General features: G+C 39.5%; 2 protein-coding genes across 3 annotated transcripts; one reads left to right on the forward strand and one right to left on the reverse strand.

Moving 5' to 3' along the window:
* Positions 1-1,478: 1,478 nt before the first annotated feature.
* srsf5b (serine and arginine rich splicing factor 5b) lies at positions 1,479-7,017 on the forward strand. Its single transcript, XM_012877163.3, has 8 exons — positions 1,479-1,605; positions 1,805-1,964; positions 2,416-2,486; positions 3,798-3,911; positions 4,028-4,100; positions 5,369-5,442; positions 5,517-5,624; positions 5,716-7,017. The coding sequence occupies exons 2-8, from the start codon at positions 1,839-1,841 to the stop codon at positions 6,071-6,073; spliced, it is 924 nt and encodes a 307-aa protein (XP_012732617.2). The 5' UTR covers positions 1,479-1,605; positions 1,805-1,838; the 3' UTR covers positions 6,074-7,017.
* Positions 6,825-20,829, reverse strand: slc10a1 (solute carrier family 10 member 1). 2 transcript variants are annotated; one of them, XM_036147256.1, is made up of 8 exons: positions 20,679-20,829; positions 16,843-17,083; positions 16,646-16,732; positions 16,163-16,275; positions 12,134-12,338; positions 11,079-11,257; positions 9,186-9,385; positions 6,825-7,195 (listed from the first exon to the last, which is right to left on the reverse strand). In XM_036147256.1, the coding sequence occupies exons 2-8, from the start codon at positions 17,047-17,049 to the stop codon at positions 7,137-7,139; spliced, it is 1,050 nt and encodes a 349-aa protein (XP_036003149.1). In that variant the 5' UTR covers positions 17,050-17,083; positions 20,679-20,829; the 3' UTR covers positions 6,825-7,136. The 2 variants fall into 2 exon arrangements, with proteins under 2 accessions (XP_036003149.1, XP_012732605.2); XM_012877151.3 differs by having other exon boundaries at positions 20,649-20,829.
* Positions 20,830-23,194: the final 2,365 nt, after the last annotated feature.

A 23,194-nucleotide genomic window follows, 5' to 3' on the forward strand; every position in this document is an offset into this window, starting at 1 on the left:
GGTCAACTCAATCCGAAATGAAAGTACTACATGCTCTGCAAAGAAAATGGATAAATGTATATCTGAAATATGGAGAAGGTATGGACCAACAAAGTGACAGAGCCCCATGGTAACTCTGGAGGAGCTGTACAGATTATCAGCTGACGTGAGAAGAAGGTGCCGAAAGAAAAGCCATGAGAAATTTAATTTGAAGAATTAAAGAAGAAAGATATAAGATGAACACAGGACTAAGGTAGCGGAAAGCTTGTTTAGACCAATACTCAAAACTACAATGGAATGGTTTATATGAGGTGAAAAGTAAAAACACATGGTGGCCGAAAGTTAAAAACTAGGACAAATTTGTTTATAGGCTAACAATGTCGGCCTTTAATGAAAATCCAGCCATTCAAGTCCAGTCATAGTGGCAAGGAAATGCATAAAGTTTGATACCTAAACCAGGACGTGTTCAACACTCACTATTAAGGATTATTCCTAAAAAGATAACAATTATGGACACCCCTGAGCGTCCTTTGCATCAGACTGGCATACAGCAATAGTGTTTTCAGTCAGAGGTTACTAAAGGTCCACCGAGACAATCCACTACGGGAGATTTTTCATGCTCACATCCATCACTATCTACAACTCTATAAAAAAAACTTGCAGTATATTAGATGGGAACATTTAATTTCTCTTTGGGATTTATTTTTTAGTTAAGTGTGTTTCAATGGTCCAGTCAAAGCACAGTCCTCAATTAAATTCGAAATCTGTAGCACAGTTTGAAAAGCGATGTTCACGTTAACACGCTACACTCAATCTGACTGGACTTCAGCTATTTTGAGGGGAAATGGGCAACAATACAAATGTATGCTAAACTTTTCAGGTTGGTTGTAAATAAAATTATACCATTTATCACTTCTTTTCCACATTAGAATATGTGTTACATATCTTTCACATAAATCCCAATAAACGTAACTTAATTGTTTCAATTAATAATAGTTATCTGATTGATAACTCCAAGCATATCCAAGCAGATAAGGATACTTGAAAACGTGTTCCTTGATAAATTTATTTACGAATTTACTGTGGAAGATCCCAACGTTCCGGTGAAAGATTATTTTTTATGACTGCTCCCTGCTTTTTGTCTTAAAGCACGGTAACCTTTCCTAAGTTATTAAGGCTCGTACTGTTTATATATATATATATATATATATATATATATATATATATATATATATATATATATTCGGTGTAAACTACAGTCTACCACGTCTTTTGTCTTTACTTTGTGTGGAAAACGCAAGCAGCCATTGTCTGACAAGTGGCTTCTAAGCGACACTCAGCACTCTGGTGACACCCAGTGGTTAAAAAAAACAACTACACCAACGAATGTTAACTTCGTTTAATGACGTCATTTTCGGAAGAGTTCGGACTACTTTTCGGTTTCGTTCGTGTTCTGCAGTCTCTTGCTTTTTGCCGTAGGTCACGTGGAATTTTTTCTTTTAAAAGACTCCGCCCTGAAACAGCGGAGGCTCCATTTTGTTGTATCCCGCATTGCAGTCGACGGTTATTGGGCTTGGAAAGAATACAAAAAACAAAACAAAGAGTAGCTCCGCAATCCCCCCCGCGGTAAGTACTAAAGTTAAAATTGTTGCATTGTCACTGATAATAATTATGCACAGTTAGAAGTTGCGTTACGTATCGTTTTAGCCGTTACCTTGTCGGCGTTAGCATGTTAGCACAGGCAAGGCCCCGCCGTTGATTAGCATCGGCGCAGGCTTCTTGCTAACAGGGGGGGAAAAAAGCTAACATTGTGTTCTCTTTGCAGTTTAAAAACAATAAAATAAAACGAGGCCATCAGCATGAGTGGGTGTCGTATCTTCATCGGCCGACTGAGTCCGTCGGCCAGAGAGAAGGACGTGGAGAGGTTTTTCAAAGGATACGGCCGCATTCGGGACATTGACCTAAAGAGAGGCTTCGGCTTCGTGGTGAGTCACGGCGGAGGAAAGTAGGTCACGGTAAAAAAAAAAAAAAAAAAAAAAAAAAAAAAAACACGACGGCGCTGCAAGCTGGAGGGGATTGGTCTAGTCGCAGTAGGGTTAAATGTCCTCTCTATAATACTATGTGAACCATGTTTGACTACTGAATTAGTTATTTTTGGTCGTGCATGTTGAATTTCTGCTCCACTAGACCGAACCCCCTCCTCCCTCCCCTCCGGCTAGTAGCGAGGCAAAACCCCGCATGCCTCACCGCACTAGCCCGAGCAAGCGGCAACCCGACATTTAGCATGGGGTTATGTACGTCCAGGGTGCTTGTTGAGTAACAAACACCTTCAGTTTAGCGAGCAATAGGGAACTCAGACATTTCTGTGGTAGAATATCACCTTTTTTATTCAGGTTGTGTAACTGAAACCTTGCATATTTTGTTTTTTTTATGTAGGAGTTTGACGATCCCAGAGATGCTGAAGATGCCGTGTATGAGCTCGATGGCAAAGAGCTTTGCAATGAAAGGTAAGATTTTCCTGGTCTGTTAGTTCAGACAATAGGAGCTCTTTGTTTCTACTCAGCAGGACAAAGTTGATTACTGTTTGCTTCTTAAACTTTTCCCCCCTCTTACATCATCCGACCATATCACCCAGTTGTTAAACACAGTCCAGTTGTTTTGGTTTGTGGCGTTTACTGTATTTTCACATTTTTTCAGACCTCTTTGGGTTTAATTGGCCCAACATGGCTGCCGCACTTGTACAGGCCTATACTATTTTTATCAGCAAGGTTGTATCTCGTTAACCGGTAACTTTAATGCTAGCAGAGGTTGGCACAGAGAAGAAGTGTAAATCCTACCGTTAACCCAGACTCTAACTGAGAAGGCTTTTGGTGTCTTTGGAGGAGCTGTAGAGAGCCGCAGTCCTCTCAGGGGTGAAAATTTAAAAACTCTTTTTTTCCCTTTTGTTACAATCTAGCGCAGTGAAATCTCATAAAACACTGTATGTGGTCGTAGCTTGTTGAGGTTCAGGGTAGGGCTGCACAATTAATCGCGTTTGAAATATAATTGCAATTTTAAAACACAATTTCCAAATCGCAGAGGCCTGCAATTTTTGGCCGTGTAACAATTGGTGAATCAGACGCGTCCTTTAGGTGTCAGTAATGTGTTTTAAAGTGGGTTTGCCTCCACAAGGAAGGGAAGACGGTTGCGGCAGTGAGATAATCTAATTTTATTAGTTGTTTTAGAGTTTATATAATCATACTGTTTTACCAGAAACTTTCAGGAATCTCACCATAGCATTAAGTAGCGGTCAATCAGTTTAGTACATAGGCATGCTTGTTGGTTGCACTTTGTTCAACAAGGATTGATGTCCAACTCAATTAAAAGCTGTTATCTTGAATAATATTCTGATTAATAAAATCATTAAAAGTGCTTGTTTTAAATACTTTCTGTTAACAAATATCTTTATCTAGAGGCCATTTTTGTTGCTTGTGGTTAATGCAGAGAAAAGTCTTCATTTCTGCTCCGAGTTGAGACGCAGCGGGTCTTTTAGCACCTAATCTGCACAGAGATGAAACAGATTATTTGTATGTTTAAAAATATATGATAAATTAAACAGAAAAATCACAATAAATCGCAATATTAAGATAAAAAAATCTCAATTAGATTAATTTCCAAAATCGTTCAGCCCTAGCTCAGGGGATGTGACCATTTTGGTACAGCACTTAAACAAAACTCCCAGTTCCCCTCCCTAGTTTGCTTAAGTGATGGCTGTCAATTGAGTTTTCTTGTGTGTGTTATTTATGCTTCTTTTGACAAAGTCTTCCCTCTATTTCCAGGGTCACCATTGAGCATGCTCGTGTGCGCCTGCGGGGGGGCCGCGGGCGAGGAGGTGGCGGTGGAGGCGGACGCTTCTCTGACCGCTACGGTAGAGGTTCACAGAACAGTCGGAGGTAAGGAGACGAGGTTTCATCAGCCTCCCGTCTCTGATTGGTTGCTTTATGATGAAAATATCATTATTTGGTTTGACTAAGATGGCACTTTGTGGTTTTTTTTTGTTTCCTCTTAGCCGAAATCCTCCTCCGATGCGCACTGAGAACCGTCTGATTGTGGAGAACTTGTCCTCCCGCGTCAGCTGGCAGGTTAGTACTGGCTCTAAATTTAAGAGCTCCTACAAATATCATCACCTACATTTGTCTGCTTCCAACAATATACATTTTAGAATTGGCTGCTAGAAACGCATCACAAGTTTAAACGTAATGTCAGACTAAACTGGGCATGTTTTGTGTAATTTGTGTTTTTTTTTTTTTTTGTTTTGTATTATAAGCCCAGATTAATTAAGAATTAAGAACTATTTAGCTTTTGTGCAGTTTTTTTTAGCTAAACACACAAACAAAACACCAAGTTTGTTGTTTTCAAATTTTAACCAATTCTCCACCCCTTTATTTGCCAGCTTGACTGTTGTGTCATGTGGAAGAGCTCGCTTATGGTGGAGTTAACCCCTTCTGGGTCCTTCTGTCTGGGTTGAGCCTGTGCTGTCAGCCACAGTGTGTCCTACTCCTAGTTGACGCCTGCTGGTCATGTGAGCGCTCGCTCCACACTAGAGGCGCTGGCGGCCCTTCGCTCGCTCGCAACGCCTGCTGTGTGGTTGAGGGCGGGAGAGAGAGGAAACAGAGTTGGCAGAGAGAAAGCAGAGGAGAGAGCGAGAGTCGATGGTGGTGGCGTATTGATCGATGGTTCGTTAAATTGAGGGGCTTCGATCGATCGATATCCCCCCCTTCCTACCTACCTACCTTCCCCCGTTGGTGTCCGCACACATCGTGAGAGAGAGAGAGAGTGTGAAATCCTCCCAGGTGCCCGAGGATATAATCTGCTGTTATCCTGGTAATGGTGGGCCCGGCGAGCCTGCGGCCCACCCCAAAGGGTATCGCTCTCAGGTAGTAGTTTCCTCTCTTCCACCCTGTTCACTCTCTTTGCTGAGGTGGGGTGCCGAGACGGGGCGCTCCCCCCCCCATTGTCGAGGAACTGGGGGCTCTTGGTGCCCGATGCCGCCCAGTTGAAGAAGATGGTGATCATCTCTGTAGTTTAAAGGAGCGATGAGTCCACAGACCTCAATGCTGCTGGGATAAACCGACGGTGTGCTCAGTGATCCCTGGTAAAAAAAAAACAGAAAAGTCGGTAAATATTCTAAATTTCTTCCGTTAAAAACATTTTTTTTTTTTTTTACGGCACAGAGTCGGTGAGCAGCCATTTAGTTTCTTGGACTCGTCCTCCTTAATTGCAGTAGCCTGTGTAGTTCTGAGACTCTAACCATCTCTCCCTTTTGGGTAAATAAGTCCAGTTTATGTCTCATCCTGTGCTTGTTGCTCGCCGAACCCCTCTGAAAACTGACCCGAGTTTACGTGTGTAGGACCTTAAAGATTTCATGAGACAAGCTGGAGAGGTGACATTTGCAGACGCACATCGGCCAAAACTCAACGAAGGGTAAGATCGCCTGCCGGAGAGAGTGCTGTGTGTGCGAGACGAGCTTCTGCTTCAGCGTTGTTTCCTGTCTGCAGGGTGGTTGAGTTCGCCTCTCACAGCGATCTAAAAAATGCTCTTGAAAAACTGTCAGGAAAGGAAATCAATGGAAGGAAAATTAAGCTCATCGAAGCAGCCAAAAAGAGGTGAGTCTCCTGCTGCTGGGCGGGTCGTGGCCGTTCGCTTTCACTTTCACTTAACGATGTTTCTTTCTTTTGTTTTTTTTTGTTAAAACAGGTCAAGAAGCCGATCGCGCTCAGACAGCTCGTCCCGCTCGCGCTCTCGCTCCCGCGGCCGTTCCCAGTCCCGCTCTCCCCGACGTTCCCGGAGCCCCGGCAAGGCCCACCACCGCTCCCGTTCCCGCTCCCGCAGCGGCACGCCGGCGCGCGGCACCTCCTCGCCCAGCCCCAAGTCCAAGGAGCCCAACAGGCGCTCGTCCAGGACCAGCAAGTCGGTAACGCCGTCCTCGCCCCCGCCGGCCCAGAGGGCCTCCAGGTCCCGGTCCAGGTCCCGTTCACGTTCCCGCTCTCGCTCCAGATCGCCCCGCTCCAGATCTCCGCGCTCCCGCTCTCCTTCCACTGACAGTCAGCGCTGAGCTAACCGGGAGAGGCTGGTTTCCCAGCCGCTCCTGCTGTTGAGAGAAATGTTTCTTTTGAGCAAGTTTTGTTTCTAGTGACTGTCCTCGCGGTATTTTTTTTTATTTTATATTTTTTTTACAGACGCATTAACACTGATGTAAATCTAAATTCACGCAAAGTTTTGTTCCGATTCCCAATTGGCAGGTTGTTTCCAGAATGTCTCTGAACCCTCTAAATCCGTTTTTTTAAAGCTGTGCAGTTGAGCCTATAAGATGCGAGGTGAGCCGCCAGACATCCCCGTCACAGGTCTAAGCAGGGAAACCTGAACGGAGGCGCTGTTTATTCAGGATGATTTTGATTTAATTATGGGACCCTGTCATCGCTCTGGATCATCAGGTGGGACCTTCATGTCCAGCGCCTCCATTCTTCAGGATTCTCCTCCGTTCCCATCCAGCTGTACATAAAATGTACCTGTATGCGCTGCTGTTTACTGCCAATTAGGCCCGTTGTTTGTGCTTTCTTTCCCCAGGCTCACAGCTGTACAGTGGCACATTATTCCAATGATTTCAAATCTGTAATTTATCTTCATGTATGCTACAGTTTTATTGCAACCACTGTTGATAATGCTTTTGTACAGAGGCAAAGCTCCTGAGGACGAAGCTGACCCTTCAGTTGCACTCTGTAAGCAATAACGTTGCTTATAGGAGTGACTTTTCTTAAATTAGGGATTAATGTACATACTGCAGCCTTCTGTTAAGTGTTTAAATGTGTACATGTTACCTTTAGGGTACTTTGACAGACGTTATTGTGGGTGACACCAACATACAGACCAGGATCTGAGGGAAAGGGTTTTTTTTTGTTTAGTTTTTTTGTACATGAGGATTTTTTTTATTTTCAGTGAAGATAGATGTTTGTATGGTGTTTGAAAAATAGACTTGATGAATAAATCGGTTTTAATAAACCCTGAATTTTGTCTTTATTTAAAAATACATGACAGTTTTCCACATGTTTCAAGTTTGTCAGCCAGCTTTGCAATGAGCAGCGTGATTTTTGGGTGAAAATGCATCCGTTATGTGACGATCATGCAGTCCCTTCTGCGATCTTCAGCTTCTCTTCCGTAGATGCTGGCTGGTACGTCTCTGTCGATCAGAGAAGTAAATTAGAAGCGCAGATCTCTAGAATGCTTTCTTACCATCTCTGCATTATTAATCACAACGTCGAGTGATGAGTTTAAAATAATTTTTCAGTCATTTGAGCCAACCTGCTTTGTCTAAAGAGCATAAGGATTATTTAGGGTCTGGACACCAAACAGGAACTCCGTTTAAATAACTAGCAGCTAAATAAATCTATAGGGACATTAGTATTTGCCTTTTATTTTTTTATTTTTTTTGGGTTCCTATAACTTTAAAATTATCAAAAACATTATCGAGATGACCTGGATAAACGTGCACAAAAATCATCATTTAAAGGGTTTAAAACTGTCTCTGCCAATCTGGATGTGTGGAAAAAGCAAAGATCCTAAGAAATAATTGTTAATCTTATGTTCTGAAAAGCTTGAGTTCTTTTTTAACAGAGCCATCCAGATGGGTGGAATAAGAAACGGGCTGAAAAGAACCTGTCAGGCAACACGAAGTAGGCTTAAAGAACTTGAAAAGCAACACACGGTGCCCAAATATAAAGAAATACAAGAACACGACAGTCACTAACATGTAGTATTCCTAAACGGGTCGATATTACTTCTAGGATTTGGAATTGCAGTGATTCCCAGTGAGTTTGTTTCCAGAAGGGGAGAGATCCTAGACAGGCTGGCCTACCAAAAGTTACCCCAAGAGTGCTTTGACACATCCAGGAGAACGAAGGACGCACATCTAAAGCACAGAAGGCCTCAGGTGTGGTCAGTTCATGATTCAGCAGCGTTGGTGGGAAATATCTGAAGCCACACTGATAAAAAAAGGATCTAAAAATAAGTAAAATGTTCTTTTGAGCAGCTAAATAAGATTATATGCCAATGAAATGAGTATTTCAACCTCTAAAATAAGATAGACATCTTGCACTTGAAATAAGATGATGGAGATGAGTTGTTTCTATTTTAAGTGCAAGAATCTTATTCCATTGGTAAATCATCTCATTTACCTGCTCAAATTAAGGACAAATACACAAATTTTAAGAACATTTTACTCATTTTTAGTTCCGTTTTTGCAGCGCAGAATTAAAAGGAAATGAAGCGTAATCTCACATTTGTCAGAAAATAGTCTGCCGTGAAACTAGCACAAGCGTCTCGGGGAAATCACAACAGGGCATCTATTAAACATGGCGTCGGTTGTGTGACTTTTTTGCTTGTGAAGAGTCTGGATGAGTTGCCAGAAAATCCTGAGGGAGAAGGTCTGGCCATCTGTTTGGGTCAAAATATGTGGGAGTTATTATTTAGCTGAAACTTACCAGCAAAGGAACCCATGAAAAAGCTAACGGCCTAGTTAAATCCTGACAGAAATGCTGCGGCAGATCATTCCTGGTTGAAATTCCTCTAACGCCACTGAATTAAAACCAAAACCGTGAAGGAGAGCTGGATTTCATTCCTTCCTTTGACCAAACCAAGCATTGTTTTTGGTTTTTTTTATTATTATTATGGGCCATTGTTTTTTCACATAACACCAGGTCTGTTTGGATAGTTTATGATCTGAGCGCTATGTTTGGTGTACATGGGTTATTTTTTTTAGTGAATTTTTACAATTTTGATCGTGAGAGCAACAAAAAGGAAGCATAAATCTCTCTGCACGGGTTGATTTGGATCTTTTAGAGACGTTAAATATGAACGGGACGAATCTATGAATACTGAACCTCTCATAAACGGACAACCTGCTCTACAAGCCATTAACACTTAAAATCAACATTTTCAAATTTAGGCAAAGTGTGTGTGTGTGTGTGTGTGTGTGTGTGTGTGTGTGTGTGTGTGTGTGTGTGGCAGTAAAGCTACTTCCGGAGCTTTAATTGGATTATGTTAGAGGTGATTACAGTTTAAGGTATGTGTGTGTTTTGCCAGATCAGCAATTCCTGCATTAGTGATGAAGAAATAACTTTTAGATTTCTCATGCAAGCCCGGCTTTCTTAGACCAGCGGTTTTAGTCTCACCTCGGCCTTTTCTCGTGAACCTTTGGTAGCACCTGAACAGAACGATGAGCATGGCGGCCTCGGTCAGCTGCATGGACCCGTAGACCAGGGGGAACAGGTACATGGGTCCGATCACAGCTGGAGGAAAGGCCACCTTCAGGATGGTGGCGCACAGCTGGATGTTCTGGCAGCCGGTTTCCATTGAAACGGTCCTCCGCTCCCTGAGGGTCGGGTGGCAGATTTATACGTAAGTCATGGACATATGTGAAGAAAGGCTTACGGTTTCACGCCGTTATCAGCCATGCTCTTCTTCAAGCTTTGAGGTCTCATACACTACAAAAAAAGGAACTAAAGTAAGTAAAATTTTCTTGAAATTAGTTTATTTTTCATTGATTTGAGCAGCTAAATAAGACTATTTGCCAATGGAACAAGTATTTTTACCCCTAAATAAGATAATTAGATATCCTACACTTGAAATAAGATGATTGAGATGAATTATTCTTATTTTAAGTGCAAAAATCTTATTCCATTGGCAAATAGTCTTATTTACCTGCTCAAATCAAGGAAAAATACAAACATTTGAAGAAAATTTTACTTACTTTTAGTTCCCTTTTTGCAGTGTATTTGGGGGTTTTCTTGTTGTGGTTCTGGTCGACTCTGCATGCCCAGAACCAGACCCAAACATGGCCATTTTGCATCATTATTTCGCACTGCCATCATTGCTGAACTTTTATAATCAATTTAAATTAAAAGTACACAACTGAACAATTACTGCATTTTTTTTGCACCATTTTGGACTTTTCACACTAATGCCTATTTGCACTATAAATATGGTGGAAAATTCGTTTGCACACTTTTTTAAACGATGATTTCTCCTGCACTGTTACATTCTTATCACTGCTGCACTCTATATTGTAATGTTATTTTAATTCATTTGCAATCTCATTGCATTGCCGTAAGCTGTATGCAACGTAATTTCGTTTTGTTTGCACTCTGTACGTACAAAATGACAATAAAGCTTGTCTAAGAGAGGTTAGATTGTTGTCTCATCTGACCGCAGCGCCCATGTCTCCTAGACTGGCTTGTTGCAAACATTGAACAGGACGACTCGAGCCTTTCTCTCTCGCAAAAGAGCCCTGTTTGTAGAACCAAAAAAAAAAAAAAAACTACCTGAGCTGTGAATCTCTGCAGCTCCTCCAGAGTTACCATAGGCCTTTTGAATTTGCTATGTCTGCGTTGGTTTGCAGTTGGAAAATGGGTTGGCCTGTACCCTGTAAGACAGGGGTGTCAAACTCACTTCTATATTTCTATATATAAATTCTATATTGGGCCACTTTGGAAGACATAAAATAAAAGGGCCGGTTGCACCTGTATAGATGAAACGTTTGATTTCATCATTTCATTTCAGTTCACATAACATAAAAGTAGCCCAAATGATACAGTTTATCCGCAAAAAAAAAAAAAAAAAAAAAGTTGATATTGGGGTGAGCTACACTTCATACTCATCATTTTGCATCACTTTTACTCTTTTTGGACATTTCTGGGTTGTTTTAATGTGTTGTGGGAAAACTGACATCTAGTGGTAGGAGGCTGTTTCTACATAGTTAAAAAAAAATCAACCTTCGCTACAGGAGGCACAGTTTTCAGCCTTGAGTTTGACACAGGTGCTGTAAGATGTTCAAATCACATGGTACGGTTTTATAGAATAAACTACCTCATCCCTGCATGAGATACTCTCCCCATTTATTTATCTTTTATAAAAAAAAACATTTGACCCATGCCTCGTTTTCCTCCCGTCTTCATCACGATGTGCTTCTTTGTATCGGCCCCACGTGGATGTTTGCGGCTGCAAAGACTTCAGTACCTGTAATTTTCTCTTTCAAGACAACTGAGAGAATCGTCTTGAGGACTTACGACTGGTTGAGCCTGAAGGCCGAGGAGATGATGTAGCCGAAGGCGTAGCCGATGAGGGGCATGAGGGCGGCGATGGCCATGAGAGGAGGCGAGAGCACGTTGAGGAGGGAGCCTCCGATCTCCACCGTGGAAATGATGCCAATCACAACGATGGAGATCATCAAAACACAGAGGCCCACCTGAAAACAGCCGGACAGGAAATGGACCGCACTTAAAGAATAGCATAACGCAGTAGTACGGACAAGGATCTCTAGTTTCCAAGAAGGGAGACCATCTTCTAAAGCGTTTAAAGCGTTTTGCTCTGGTCAATTTTTACTTTAAAAGACGACAAAAACGTTTGGCTCCTTGAAAGAAAAGTAAGTAAATAATTCATTAGGTTTAAAAACTGTTTGTACTATTTACTATTTAAGCTTTCAAAGTCTCAAATTTGAATCCCAAGAAGTTAACCGTTTAACAAGGGTCAGAAAAAAAATATTGGGTGGATTTTCATAAACTGATATCTTATGTCAGCTGCATAGTGACAAAAAGCAATTATTAAAGATCACTCTGTCAGCTCCAAAGGAGAGAGGGAGAAAAAATGTATATACATACATACATACATACATACATACATACATACATACATACATACATATATATATATATATATATATATATATATATATATATATATATATATATATATATATATATATATATTTATTTATTTATGTGTATATGAAGATTCACTGTATATAACTGAATGCACCTTTCCTACTCCCACCTTCTTGTATGAACCGATGTGGCATGTGAATTTCTCCATTGTGAGATCAATAAAGCCTATCTTATCTCTTATCTTATCTTATATATTTATATATACATTTTTATATATACGCGATGGACCTGCCCAGGGTGTACCCCGTCTCTCGCCCATTGACAGCTGGAGATAGGCACCAGCACCCCTCGCGACCCCAATAAGGATAAGCGTGTTGGAAAATGGATGGATGGATGGATGGATATCTTACGTCCTTATTGGTAAACCGATTGTGGTCTAATGCTTTCCACAATATTCTGACCTTTGTGATCATCTTTGAATACTGCGGCCGGAAGTAGTTGATGAGGATGCCGGTGCCACAAGGCACCAGGATCGCAACCAGGGATACGATGATGTCAACGTACGGCACTGCTTTCTGCAGGTTGGAGAAGCCCTGGCAGTACAGGAACAGCAGCAGAGGCATCATGCCCAGAGCCAGCAGCGTGGAGCAGGTGGTCATCACAATGCTGAGGGAACAAACAACACCATTTCAGACCATTTAAATGGCCTTTCTATGTCCATATACAAGCCATTTAGGCTGAACTTTTGTTGGTTATATCTATTTTTAACATTCATTCATTAAAGAAGAAACCCTGTGGGTTATCCATGTGGTTTTTGATCTGACCACAATTTAATTCAGGTCAATTAATCATATACTGGTTACACTAAAATATTGTTAGCTTTTTACGTTACAAATAATACTAAACTTTATAAATTATATATAATAAATGCATACATATATTCTCAACATAAATACAATCCTGTTAAAAGCCGTGTAGCTTGCTGTGCTTGCCTAATTTTGTTGTTACCTGTAATGAACAGCATATCCTCTAGGGGCCGCCATTGAGTCTTACATTTTCCAGGTTTTATTTTCTCAGATTAATGAGGTGAACGTTCACACTTTTAATTACCAGAGGGTTTAATTGCACAACAGATGCAGTAGTTTTGTTTTTTTTACTCCCACTTATGTTCACAATTATGACATGACAGTAGGTTCACTGGGAGAGAAAATAAATGAGGAGCTTGTATTTTTGTGCTGGTCATATGTTGTAAGATTTTTTTTAAATAGTGCATATATATATATATATATATATATATATATATATATATATATATATATATATATATATATATATATATATATATATATATATATATATATATATATATGTATAAAAACTGATCAGGTCTCAGGAAGCTGCCTTTCCTTTAACATTGTACTTCCACTTTACTGTCAGTATTGTGACATTTTCTATGCTACTTTTGCTTTATTCTTCAAATCAAATGTTGACCTTATTGCTTCTTTAAGCCTAATCTGCCTTCGTCCACATTCCAATAAAGATCCTACTTTATGCAGAATTCAAGAAAGGTAGTGAACAGATTCATTTTATGAAGGAAAGTTAGGATTTTCCTTGAAATGTGAATAAACTTCAATAGAAAATCTGTTTCCTCCACACAACATTCAGTTTTGTCCAGAAACACATTCTCTATTTATTGCACCATAACAGCTTATTAATTCAAGGCTTGTTCCAGATGCCTGATCTCTAAAAGGGATTCCAACTTAAGATGGAAAAGTTTATAAAATACGAAGGTTAGAGCTTTTGAGATGATTCTCCAACCAGTGGAACAAGTGATGTCCTGAGTGAGTATCTTATAAAAGACTTGGTCTTTTGTTGGTTATATCTATTTTTAACATTCATTCATTAAAGAAGAAACCCTGTGGGTTATCCATGTGGTTTTTGATCTGACCACAATTTAATTCAGGTCAATTAATCATATACTGGTTACACTAAAATATTGTTAGCTTTTTACGTTACAAATAATACTAAACTTTATAAATTATATATAATAAATGCATACATATATTCTCAACATAAATACAATCCTGTTAAAAGCCGTGTAGCTTGCTGTGCTTGCCTAATTTTGTTGTTACCTGTAATGAACAGCATATCCTCTAGGGGCCGCCATTGAGTCTTACATTTTCCAGGTTTTATTTTCTCAGATTAATGAGGTGAACGTTCACACTTTTAATTACCAGAGGGTTTAATTGCACAACAGATGCAGTAGTTTTGTTTTTTTTACTCCCACTTATGTTCACAATTATGACATGACAGTAGGTTCACTGGGAGAGAAAATAAATGAGGAGCTTGTATTTTTGTGCTGGTCATATGTTGTAAGATTTTTTTTAAATAGTGCATATATATATATATATATATATATATATATATATATATATATATATATATATATATATATATATATATATATATATATATATGTATAAAAACTGATCAGGTCTCAGGAAGCTGCCTTTCCTTTAACATTGTACTTCCACTTTACTGTCAGTATTGTGACATTTTCTATGCTACTTTTGCTTTATTCTTCAAATCAAATGTTGACCTTATTGCTTCTTTAAGCCTAATCTGCCTTCGTCCACATTCCAATAAAGATCCTACTTTATGCAGAATTCAAGAAAGGTAGTGAACAGATTCATTTTATGAAGGAAAGTTAGGATTTTCCTTGAAATGTGAATAAACTTCAATAGAAAATCTGTTTCCTCCACACAACATTCAGTTTTGTCCAGAAACACATTCTCTATTTATTGCACCATAACAGCTTATTAATTCAAGGCTTGTTCCAGATGCCTGATCTCTAAAAGGGATTCCAACTTAAGATGGAAAAGTTTATAAAATACGAAGGTTAGAGCTTTTGAGATGATTCTCCAACCAGTGGAACAAGTGATGTCCTGAGTGAGTATCTTATAAAAGACTTGGTCTTTCCAAACAAATATGATTAAGGCCTGACCTTTGTTTGAATAAATCGATCAGTCAGTTCAAAAATGATGTTTTCATTCCTAAATCTCTTTTGGGTGCAATACTATCTGATATTTCTTTGGTAATTTTGTGCTGTGAATATGGAAACTTGAAGGCATTTATATTGTTTATGTTCTATCGCTGCAGACCACAGTGGAATCTTTGTGACTTTCAAGTACTTGGGTATAAGTACGACAAAATGCCTAATGTCTATGTGAAAAGCATGGAAATAGATAATCCCACAAAGAAGGGAAGTGAGTTTTGTCTCAGTAAGGTTTAGAAACAAAATTCTAATTAAACGGTTTATTAACGCTGTTCAAGTCCAAAGGCGCAAAAGTTCCTTTTTGGTGATGATCTAGCATCAAGTCCTAACAGATTTGAATACTGGGAAAGATCTGAAACATAACAAGTACTGTGACATTTTTTAGGCTGGCATTGTTACGATGTTGACTTTTGTTGCCTCATTACTTCCCCCATAAATTAATCTGTGACATTTCCAGGTCTGATAAGATCCCCAGACATCAGACAGAGCTGGAATGTCCTGATCTACGCGCCGCCATAAAGTTCACGCCTGCGCCTTTCATAGAACAGGACCAGCATGTCGGGGTGAAAGATGCAGCTGGTGGCTGTAAAGGGGTTTGTTGTCATCCGATTACGATAAAACCCTGACTTTATGACCAGGCCGTGCAGTTGCCCTGTAGTTCACTCAACGCTAATAATGTATTTCACAGGACGTACGCTGATTATCGATTGTAGCGCTGTGAAAACAAGTGTTTAAACATCTGGTGATGTTGTTTACTCTGATTTTTAAAGGTCAGGTCACACAGAAACTTAAATTCCCATAGGGCTGGACGATATAGAAAAAAAACATTGATAAAATAGAAATTATATCGGATCGATGTCGATAATTATCAAAAAATTTACAACGTATTTTAAGTGCAACCTTGGCTGTTTCATGCTTTTGCTTAGCGACCTATTTTTAGATACAGAACACACAAACACCGAATTCAAACTCAACCCTTTATGCAACCATTTTTTTTACCAAAACTGCAAGTTTTTAAAAAAGAAAAAAGAACACGTGTTCTTCGAACTCTTTGAAGGGGGCGGAGCTTGGTTCCTGGGTCTATATGGCTAAAATACATAAGGAAGGAAAACTTTTATTCTATTGAACTTTTTATTGACGCTTTTTTGTATCATCGATATACGTCTATCAATCAATATATATTGTTATTGAATTATCGTCCAGCCCTAATTTCCTAATTATTACAAACAGGGTTGTAAATGGAATAATGATACTGGTTGGCAGCAGGCATGAATATTGTTTCTGATATCGATTTAAAACAAGGCAGGCTTTTGTAAAAGTTTCTCCGTGAAAATGATTGCCGACAACATGCGAACAGAAAAGCTCATGCAACCACTCTTTACATTTCTTTCTGCATGTTTAGCGTTTCCCGACAAGTGCTGGCAGATCCGCGTACCTGAGGTTCATGTCTCCCTTCAGAGCGAGTGCCAGGATGTTGGATAGAGCTCCTCCGGGACAACAGCCGCAGATCAGAATCACCACAGCTGTGGTTTCAGGCAGCTGGAACCCCTGCAACACAACAACAGAGCAAAAATTAGGACAACATAACAAATGATTAATGTCAATAAGAGAAATAGGTGGCTTAATGACCAGGTAGGTGATGTCCTGCAGGTCATTCAACTCAATATACAGTATATCACCAATCAAGGAAACAGCTATCGGTCCATCAGTCTGTTTGTGAAAGACCCATAAATAACAAAGAAGAAGACGCCTAATGATTAAGAGAGCATATCAGTTGTGACATAAATCACTGGAGTTGAATGATCTGCTTTATAAATTGAAGATCTGCCTAAATGTTAAGCCTGTAAAACTTGTTACTTGGTAAATTAACAGATTTGTTTTTTTGTTTTGTTTTTTTGACTGAAGCTGCAGTACAAACCTTCGCCAAGCAAAAGGCTGTGAGGGGCATGATGCCGTACTGGGAAAGAACGGCAATGGCCACACCTTTTGGTTTCAGGATGTGATCCTGGAAAGCAGTAGAATGTCAAAAATACTAACGTGGTCAAAAATGCCCGTCTCAATGTACAGGTCGGGATTGCTTTGAAACAGATGGATTTACGCGAACGAGCTGCTTACCTTGATCTTGGTCACCTCCATGGTGCATCCAAGTGAAACCATGGTGATGAACAGCACGACGATCATTAGGATGTTGATGGTTTTGTCCATTGCTGGTGACAGAAGAGACGTGTAAATCAAGCTGTCGTTGGCGGCTGTCAGATTGGATGTGAAGCCATCGTTTTCCTCAAAATCTGGGCCAGAAAGCAGGTTCTCTGTGCTGTCCATGTTGTGCTTAGCACTGGTGGTCCAGGCCCAAATCCTAGAAAGACAAACAGAGATTGGGCTGAATAAACAGCACAGGTGATGTGCAGTTAAAATTGTTTATACATAATTATGACATTCATAGATATAAACTTTGAGGTTTTAATTATTCATTGGATTCATTTGAACTCTCCTCTTTTACAAAGTTGAACTGGTGGTACGACATTTTTTTCTCAACGCAATTGATCACATCTTCTCAATGAGAAAACTGGATGAAGGAGAGCGCCCCTGTGCCCGACAGGACATGTGCAGCTGGACACACTGGGGGAGGAGGATCGTTTGTCTGTCCATTTTGTCAGTCGAGGATGTTGAAAATGTGTTCAGAATTGGATTTATGATAACAGGATCTATGCTTTTTGGAGTTGGTGGTTGCCTGGAGTATCGAGAAATTCTGAAAACGTCGGCAGCTGTTTCGGCCCATGTCAAGACTGCCTGAACTATATGAGGGATATGTAAGCAGAACTGCAGGCCAGCAGCGGTTTCTGAACTTGCTGTCAGGGTGGGAATGATCTCAGAGAATGACGGAAGCTGTACCCTGGCAGAATTACCACAATTTTGACTGTTTGGAATCGCCATTGAGAAGAACCAGTGAGACTTTAAGGCAGGCAGAAAAACAATAGCCTGCCTGCCCAAAACAAAGGCTATTATCAGAATTTTGCCTTCCCGTCGGCCTTGAAAGGCAAACAACCTTAATTTTCTTCTGGATGTTATGTTAACAAGATGCTCTTTGACATCTGTTACCTGAACAGAGAGCTACTAGAGTGCCTGATAATGTCTTCACTATCAGACTCTGGCTGTGAAAACTATCTGCCACAGTTAACAGACAAACATGCAGGCACACATACACACACACACACACACACACACACACACAATTACACTAAAACACTGGCACGCACACTGCCTCTACTGTGCTTTCTTCCTTTACTCTGCTGCTTTTACTCAGCTTGAGGTCTGATCAGAGACCTCAAGCTGTAGCTTTCTTAGAATTTTTACTGAAGTTCGTTCCAGTGAAACTTTATTATGAATAGAAACAACTCTTTCATATAAACTGTGGTTTAGAAAGGTCAGATCAGAGACCTTAATTTGTAGTTTTGAGGAATGTATAAATAGAAAATATTAAGCTTTGAATTTTTTAGTGATGAAGCTTGTTCCAGTGAAACAATAAAACAAAAGAAGTTATTCTAGTTGTAGCTTTAGAAAAGTTTGACAAAATTACTTTACATCAGAAATCTCCAAGAATATACATAATTGTTTCAATTAATAATAAAAAATACACTAAGTCTTTCTGTATATTTGTTAATGTATGAAATAAGTCTAGTCAAGGATTTACTTAGCTTATTCCTTTGTTTTTCCTATGTCTGTAATGTTTTTCTGTTCATGTACAGCATAATGAATCGTCTTGTCACTGAATGAATTCTAAATAAATAATCTTGCCTTGCCTTGGAGTGTCATTGTTTACAGTCTAGCATGCTGACTAAAAATAAGCCCCCGCTCCTGATCTGACACCTTCAGACAGGATGGACATTTACCCCTCCCCACACGGAGAACCCAAATGACTTCTGGAGCTATTTAGCTAGCTATTTGGCTTGAGTAGCAAAGAAAATACTTGGAGGGGCATCAATAGTTATTCTGTGACATCTAAGAACATGGTATCAAAAGTCATGCATGGTGGTGGTGCCATTATACTGAGGGTCTGGCAGTAAAACAGATATTTTTACACTTCGGCTTAAGTCACCGGCTAGATCAGGGGTGCCCAAAGTGTGGCCTGTGGACCATTTGTGGCCCCCGTACTGATCTTTTTCACAGCCCAGCACTGAAATTCAAAACGATAGATAGTTGGCCCATCATCGTGGCTCATGCAGATGGAGAATTTTTATCTTTAATCAGGAAAAAAGTATCACCAACAAATTAAACAACCTCAGGTATTCATCTTTAAACAGCAGTTCTTTCTGATTTCACAGGTTATCCCTCAAGAGACTTTCACTCAAACGCATACTTACAATGTATAATATTTTTATTTCATTTTCAGTCGAGTCATAAAACACCATCAAACTAGACGCCTTTCTTATAAGGAACAGGAGCAAAATTCTCTAAGTAAGTACCGTGAGTTACACGTACTTACCAAAGAAAAATCTAAACACTTTATTTAATAAAAATATGGCATATTCATATTATTGTTGAGCAGGTAAAAGAAATCGCAATATAAGTTTTGGTGATTTTAGATTTTAGAAAAAGCATGTTTGTTTTTTTATTTGCTTGTTGTTGTTTTTTGGCACGCAATGACTTTTTACCTCATGATTGTGGCCAAGCTGGCAAAATATTTTGCTAAGAACTGCAAAAGATAACAAAAAGTATATTCAAGGGGCAAATAACTGGGGTAGATTTTATCAAATATTAGTGGGGGTGTATGTTTATATTTGAGCCTGTATTTATACTTACTAATATAAATCCACAATAAATTCAACCCAGTATTCCCAACTCTTCTTTAAATAAACATTGAAGCTGTATGTTGTAAAATCGATCTCCCCTGAAACAGGAACAATCCAACTAAATCCTTAATAGCCCAAAAGTAATGTGACATTCATAGCCGGTGATGAGTGTATGTAAAAACACCTCAACAGAATATATATAGATAGCGATATATAGACTGTGGATTGGTAGATAAATCAGGTTGAACTCAGCTGCTATGATTTCAAAAGATCTTCAAATCTTTCAGAAAGCTACAATTTTCCTCTCCTCCACAAGTAACACTGCAAGCATATCAGAAAGCACAGACAACCCTAAACACTTTTTTCAGCCTTTATTGTTCACTCAATCAGTGTTTCTGTTGCTCATATGCAGACCAGACATATTGCTTTCTGGCTGACAAGCAGGACTTTTTACTAGCTAAGAAAAGCGATTAGAAAGCACTTTGCACCGTAGTTCAGTGTATGTGTTTTATGGTCCTGGAGCCCTTAAACCTATTTTACATAAGCTATGCAGAAACAGATTCTTTCATAATTTAAACTAATACATATGGATCGTAGCATATTTGACTGTAATCAAGAGGTTTGATTGCTGTAACTGAGCTGGATTTTATTTTGGTCCTTCCTAATTCTAATTTAAGTCAATTAAAGAAAGTAAGTATGCTTAGAAAGTCTGAAAATAGACAGAATTCATGTTCAAGTTGGTTCAAGCTGGAGTTTGATAAATTCAGCTAAAGGTATAGAATACAAATAGTTTATTTAGCCTCATTAAAATCAAAGCTTAGCTAAAAACATTCAGCAGAAAAACACATGCATACTAAAAATCAAAAACCTTCCTTCATCTGATAAATCTGAACATCACATCAACAAAGAATATGCATCATCTGATGTTTCTATTTAAATCTCACACTCTCTTCCATTTCTGCCTCCATTTCCAAAGCTGGCAACCACATCCTCTCTACAGGCGTACGTGAAGAAAATAGTTACTTTTACAGTATTTTGCATATCTGTTTTGCACTCATGAAATCAAACGGGCTTGTGACAAAACTACCAATGCAAGAGTGTCTTCGAAACATGGAACCCTTAAAGACATACCACGCTGTGCTGAAGGTGAAAACTGCACACCTGTCTGTGGAGCTCAGGTTGTAGGAAGACGTTGATTTCCCCAGAAACAATCACTTCCAGGCTGGTAGACGTGTTTGCAGCCTTCTTTACGTAATACTTTGGTCACCTGAAGCAAGAGGCTTCCCCTCGTCTTCTCTCCTCCTACTTTACTCCTCTCCTGTGCAAAATCGAGTAAATAACTGAACACGGTGCTTCAGTGTTATCAGTCATAAATCATACACTAAAGGACAAACGGTGCAGGCGTGCCCTCTAGTGCACCGTTACGTTGCTTCTATAAAAGAAAGCAGCGATCAGTTCAAGTGTAAACTAGATGGATCCTCACACTCACTGGAACAGAGAGGACATTACACCACCCGGCCATCAGCGATAAGATCTAAAGCTATAGTTGGTAATCCTGCTCAGAAACAATTTATTTTATAATGGGTAAAATTGTCCTTCCATCCTGAATGTAGTCAATAAATTATATATTGAGAAAAAAAGGTTAAAAATTGATCTCTGTGGGTCTGCAGGCCTGTAAAAACTCTGCCCAATCACTGCCCTTCGCACAGAAAAGCAGGAATTTGTCAGAGTTTTGCCCTCATATCCCTCTGTCCCTCGAGTTCTGGGGGTATCATGTTATCTATTGGTTGTCCTACATGCTAATCATTCTGTGTGGTGCTCGTTCCTGGTTAGTTTCCGCTTGCTGGCTGTGCATGCGCACTTCTAGTGTTTATGTATCCGGTTAGCTTCGGTCTTAGCTGTTCATCGTAGCTCCGCTGCTCCCACTGTAGAAAGTAAGCCTCAGTAGAAAGAATTGAGACCAGAGTGGATTTGGGAGATTTTTTTTTTTTTTTCACGGCAACGCCCTGTGGAGTGAAAGAGCAGGTAAGACGGTGTTGCTCATGCACAGTTATTCAAAAAGGGACTTTGGGGAAACTTCGGGAAAAATTGCCGACCCTAGCTTTAATGTATCAGGACGTCATGAAAATCTTCTGGACTTCATGGGGTTCTGATATCACTTTAATCTAATCAAACTGTAGACTTTTACCGTTTTGGTCGGCACCACAGAGCGCTATTTGCAAAAAAAAAAAAAAAAAAAAAAACACCCCCACAGTGACAGTTTGTTCCTCCGGGCTATCTCTCTGATAAACACAATGAACGCCTCACAACTTTGCTAGTCAGCTACGGTGTTGCGAAACAAATTAAGCACATTCACACTTCAAAACTTCCCTTGTTTAATTTTTCTCTTGCACATACGTGTACACGCCGCTCCGTTTATCCCCTATTTTTATTTCCTGTAGTGTTTATATGTTTATGCTTAATGTCTGTACGCTGTGGGCGCATGAAACCGAAGTCAAATTCTTTGTTTGTGCACACAATCTTGGGCAATAAAGCTGATTTTGATTCTGATGTCAACAAACTAATTACACTCAATCAATTTCATCTTGAGCTGCAAGAACTTGCGGTATCTGTTTTCTGCATCACTCAATTTGTTGTTGTTTGATTGGTTGCGTAACCAAGCATTGGCTGCTAAAACTTGACTCGAGATCACAGAGTTCCTGTTACTTTAAAACAAGCTCAAGACAGTACAGTCAGGAACTTTAACATTTTAACACACTGACTGAGGCCCGCAGAGTTTGACATGTAGCTCCTGGTTCCTTTAAAATTTCTCTTGTCTTGGGGGGAATTTGCAAGGACGTTTGTTTCCGTGTCCTCAATATTTACCACTTGTGAATAATAATTGTTGCTGCAGAATGACCTACTTCAGCCCGTTTTTTTGGAAATGGCCTCATCGCCCCACCCAGACTGATGAGTGGGAACAGTTGCTTCACTGAGATCACCGCTGATGTCTTTCATCATTGACATTGTGTTAACACACCCAGCCATATGGTCCAGCGCGGCAAACTGCCATCGCTCCTGATTTTAAACATGTGCTGTTGATCACAAGTTAATCAGGGGCATTTGATCCCCTTCTTAAATTTCCCTCTCCATTGACATCTGGTAAATCCAGTTGTATATTTTAACTGGGTTGATGTGAATTGAATTTGGACCAAATTAGCTCCTGTAAAATGTGTTACGGGTTGGACATCTTTGTCCTTTAAAGTACGTATGCTGAAATGACATTTGTTGTGAGCTGTCATTATATAAATAAGCAGAATAAATTACATTGAAATGATTTACCCCCACCACAGTAGGACAGATTGAATTTAGAGAAAAAAAATGAAAATTCATAAGCACTCAAACACATGAATATGTATTTGGGGGAGTTTGGAGGAATTTTCTTTCTAAATGATACAGACAATCACACAGTCCAAAAGGCCAAATTGTAAAATCAAAGTTTAGATTCACATCTTACAAAAACCCTATGCAAAAAAAGTTCAGACAAAAAAAATTGGGAAACATATAAAGTATTATTATTATTATTATTGATAATATTATAATTGGTAACTTCAAAATGTTACCTTTGTAATGTATTCTGATCATGTGTTTCAAAACATGTTCAATAGAAACTTCATTTTGGTTAGTGCAAAGTTTCT

This window comes from Fundulus heteroclitus, chromosome 15 (genome assembly GCF_011125445.2).
Source record: "Fundulus heteroclitus isolate FHET01 chromosome 15, MU-UCD_Fhet_4.1, whole genome shotgun sequence".
Taxonomy (NCBI): Eukaryota; Metazoa; Chordata; class Actinopteri; order Cyprinodontiformes; family Fundulidae; genus Fundulus; species Fundulus heteroclitus.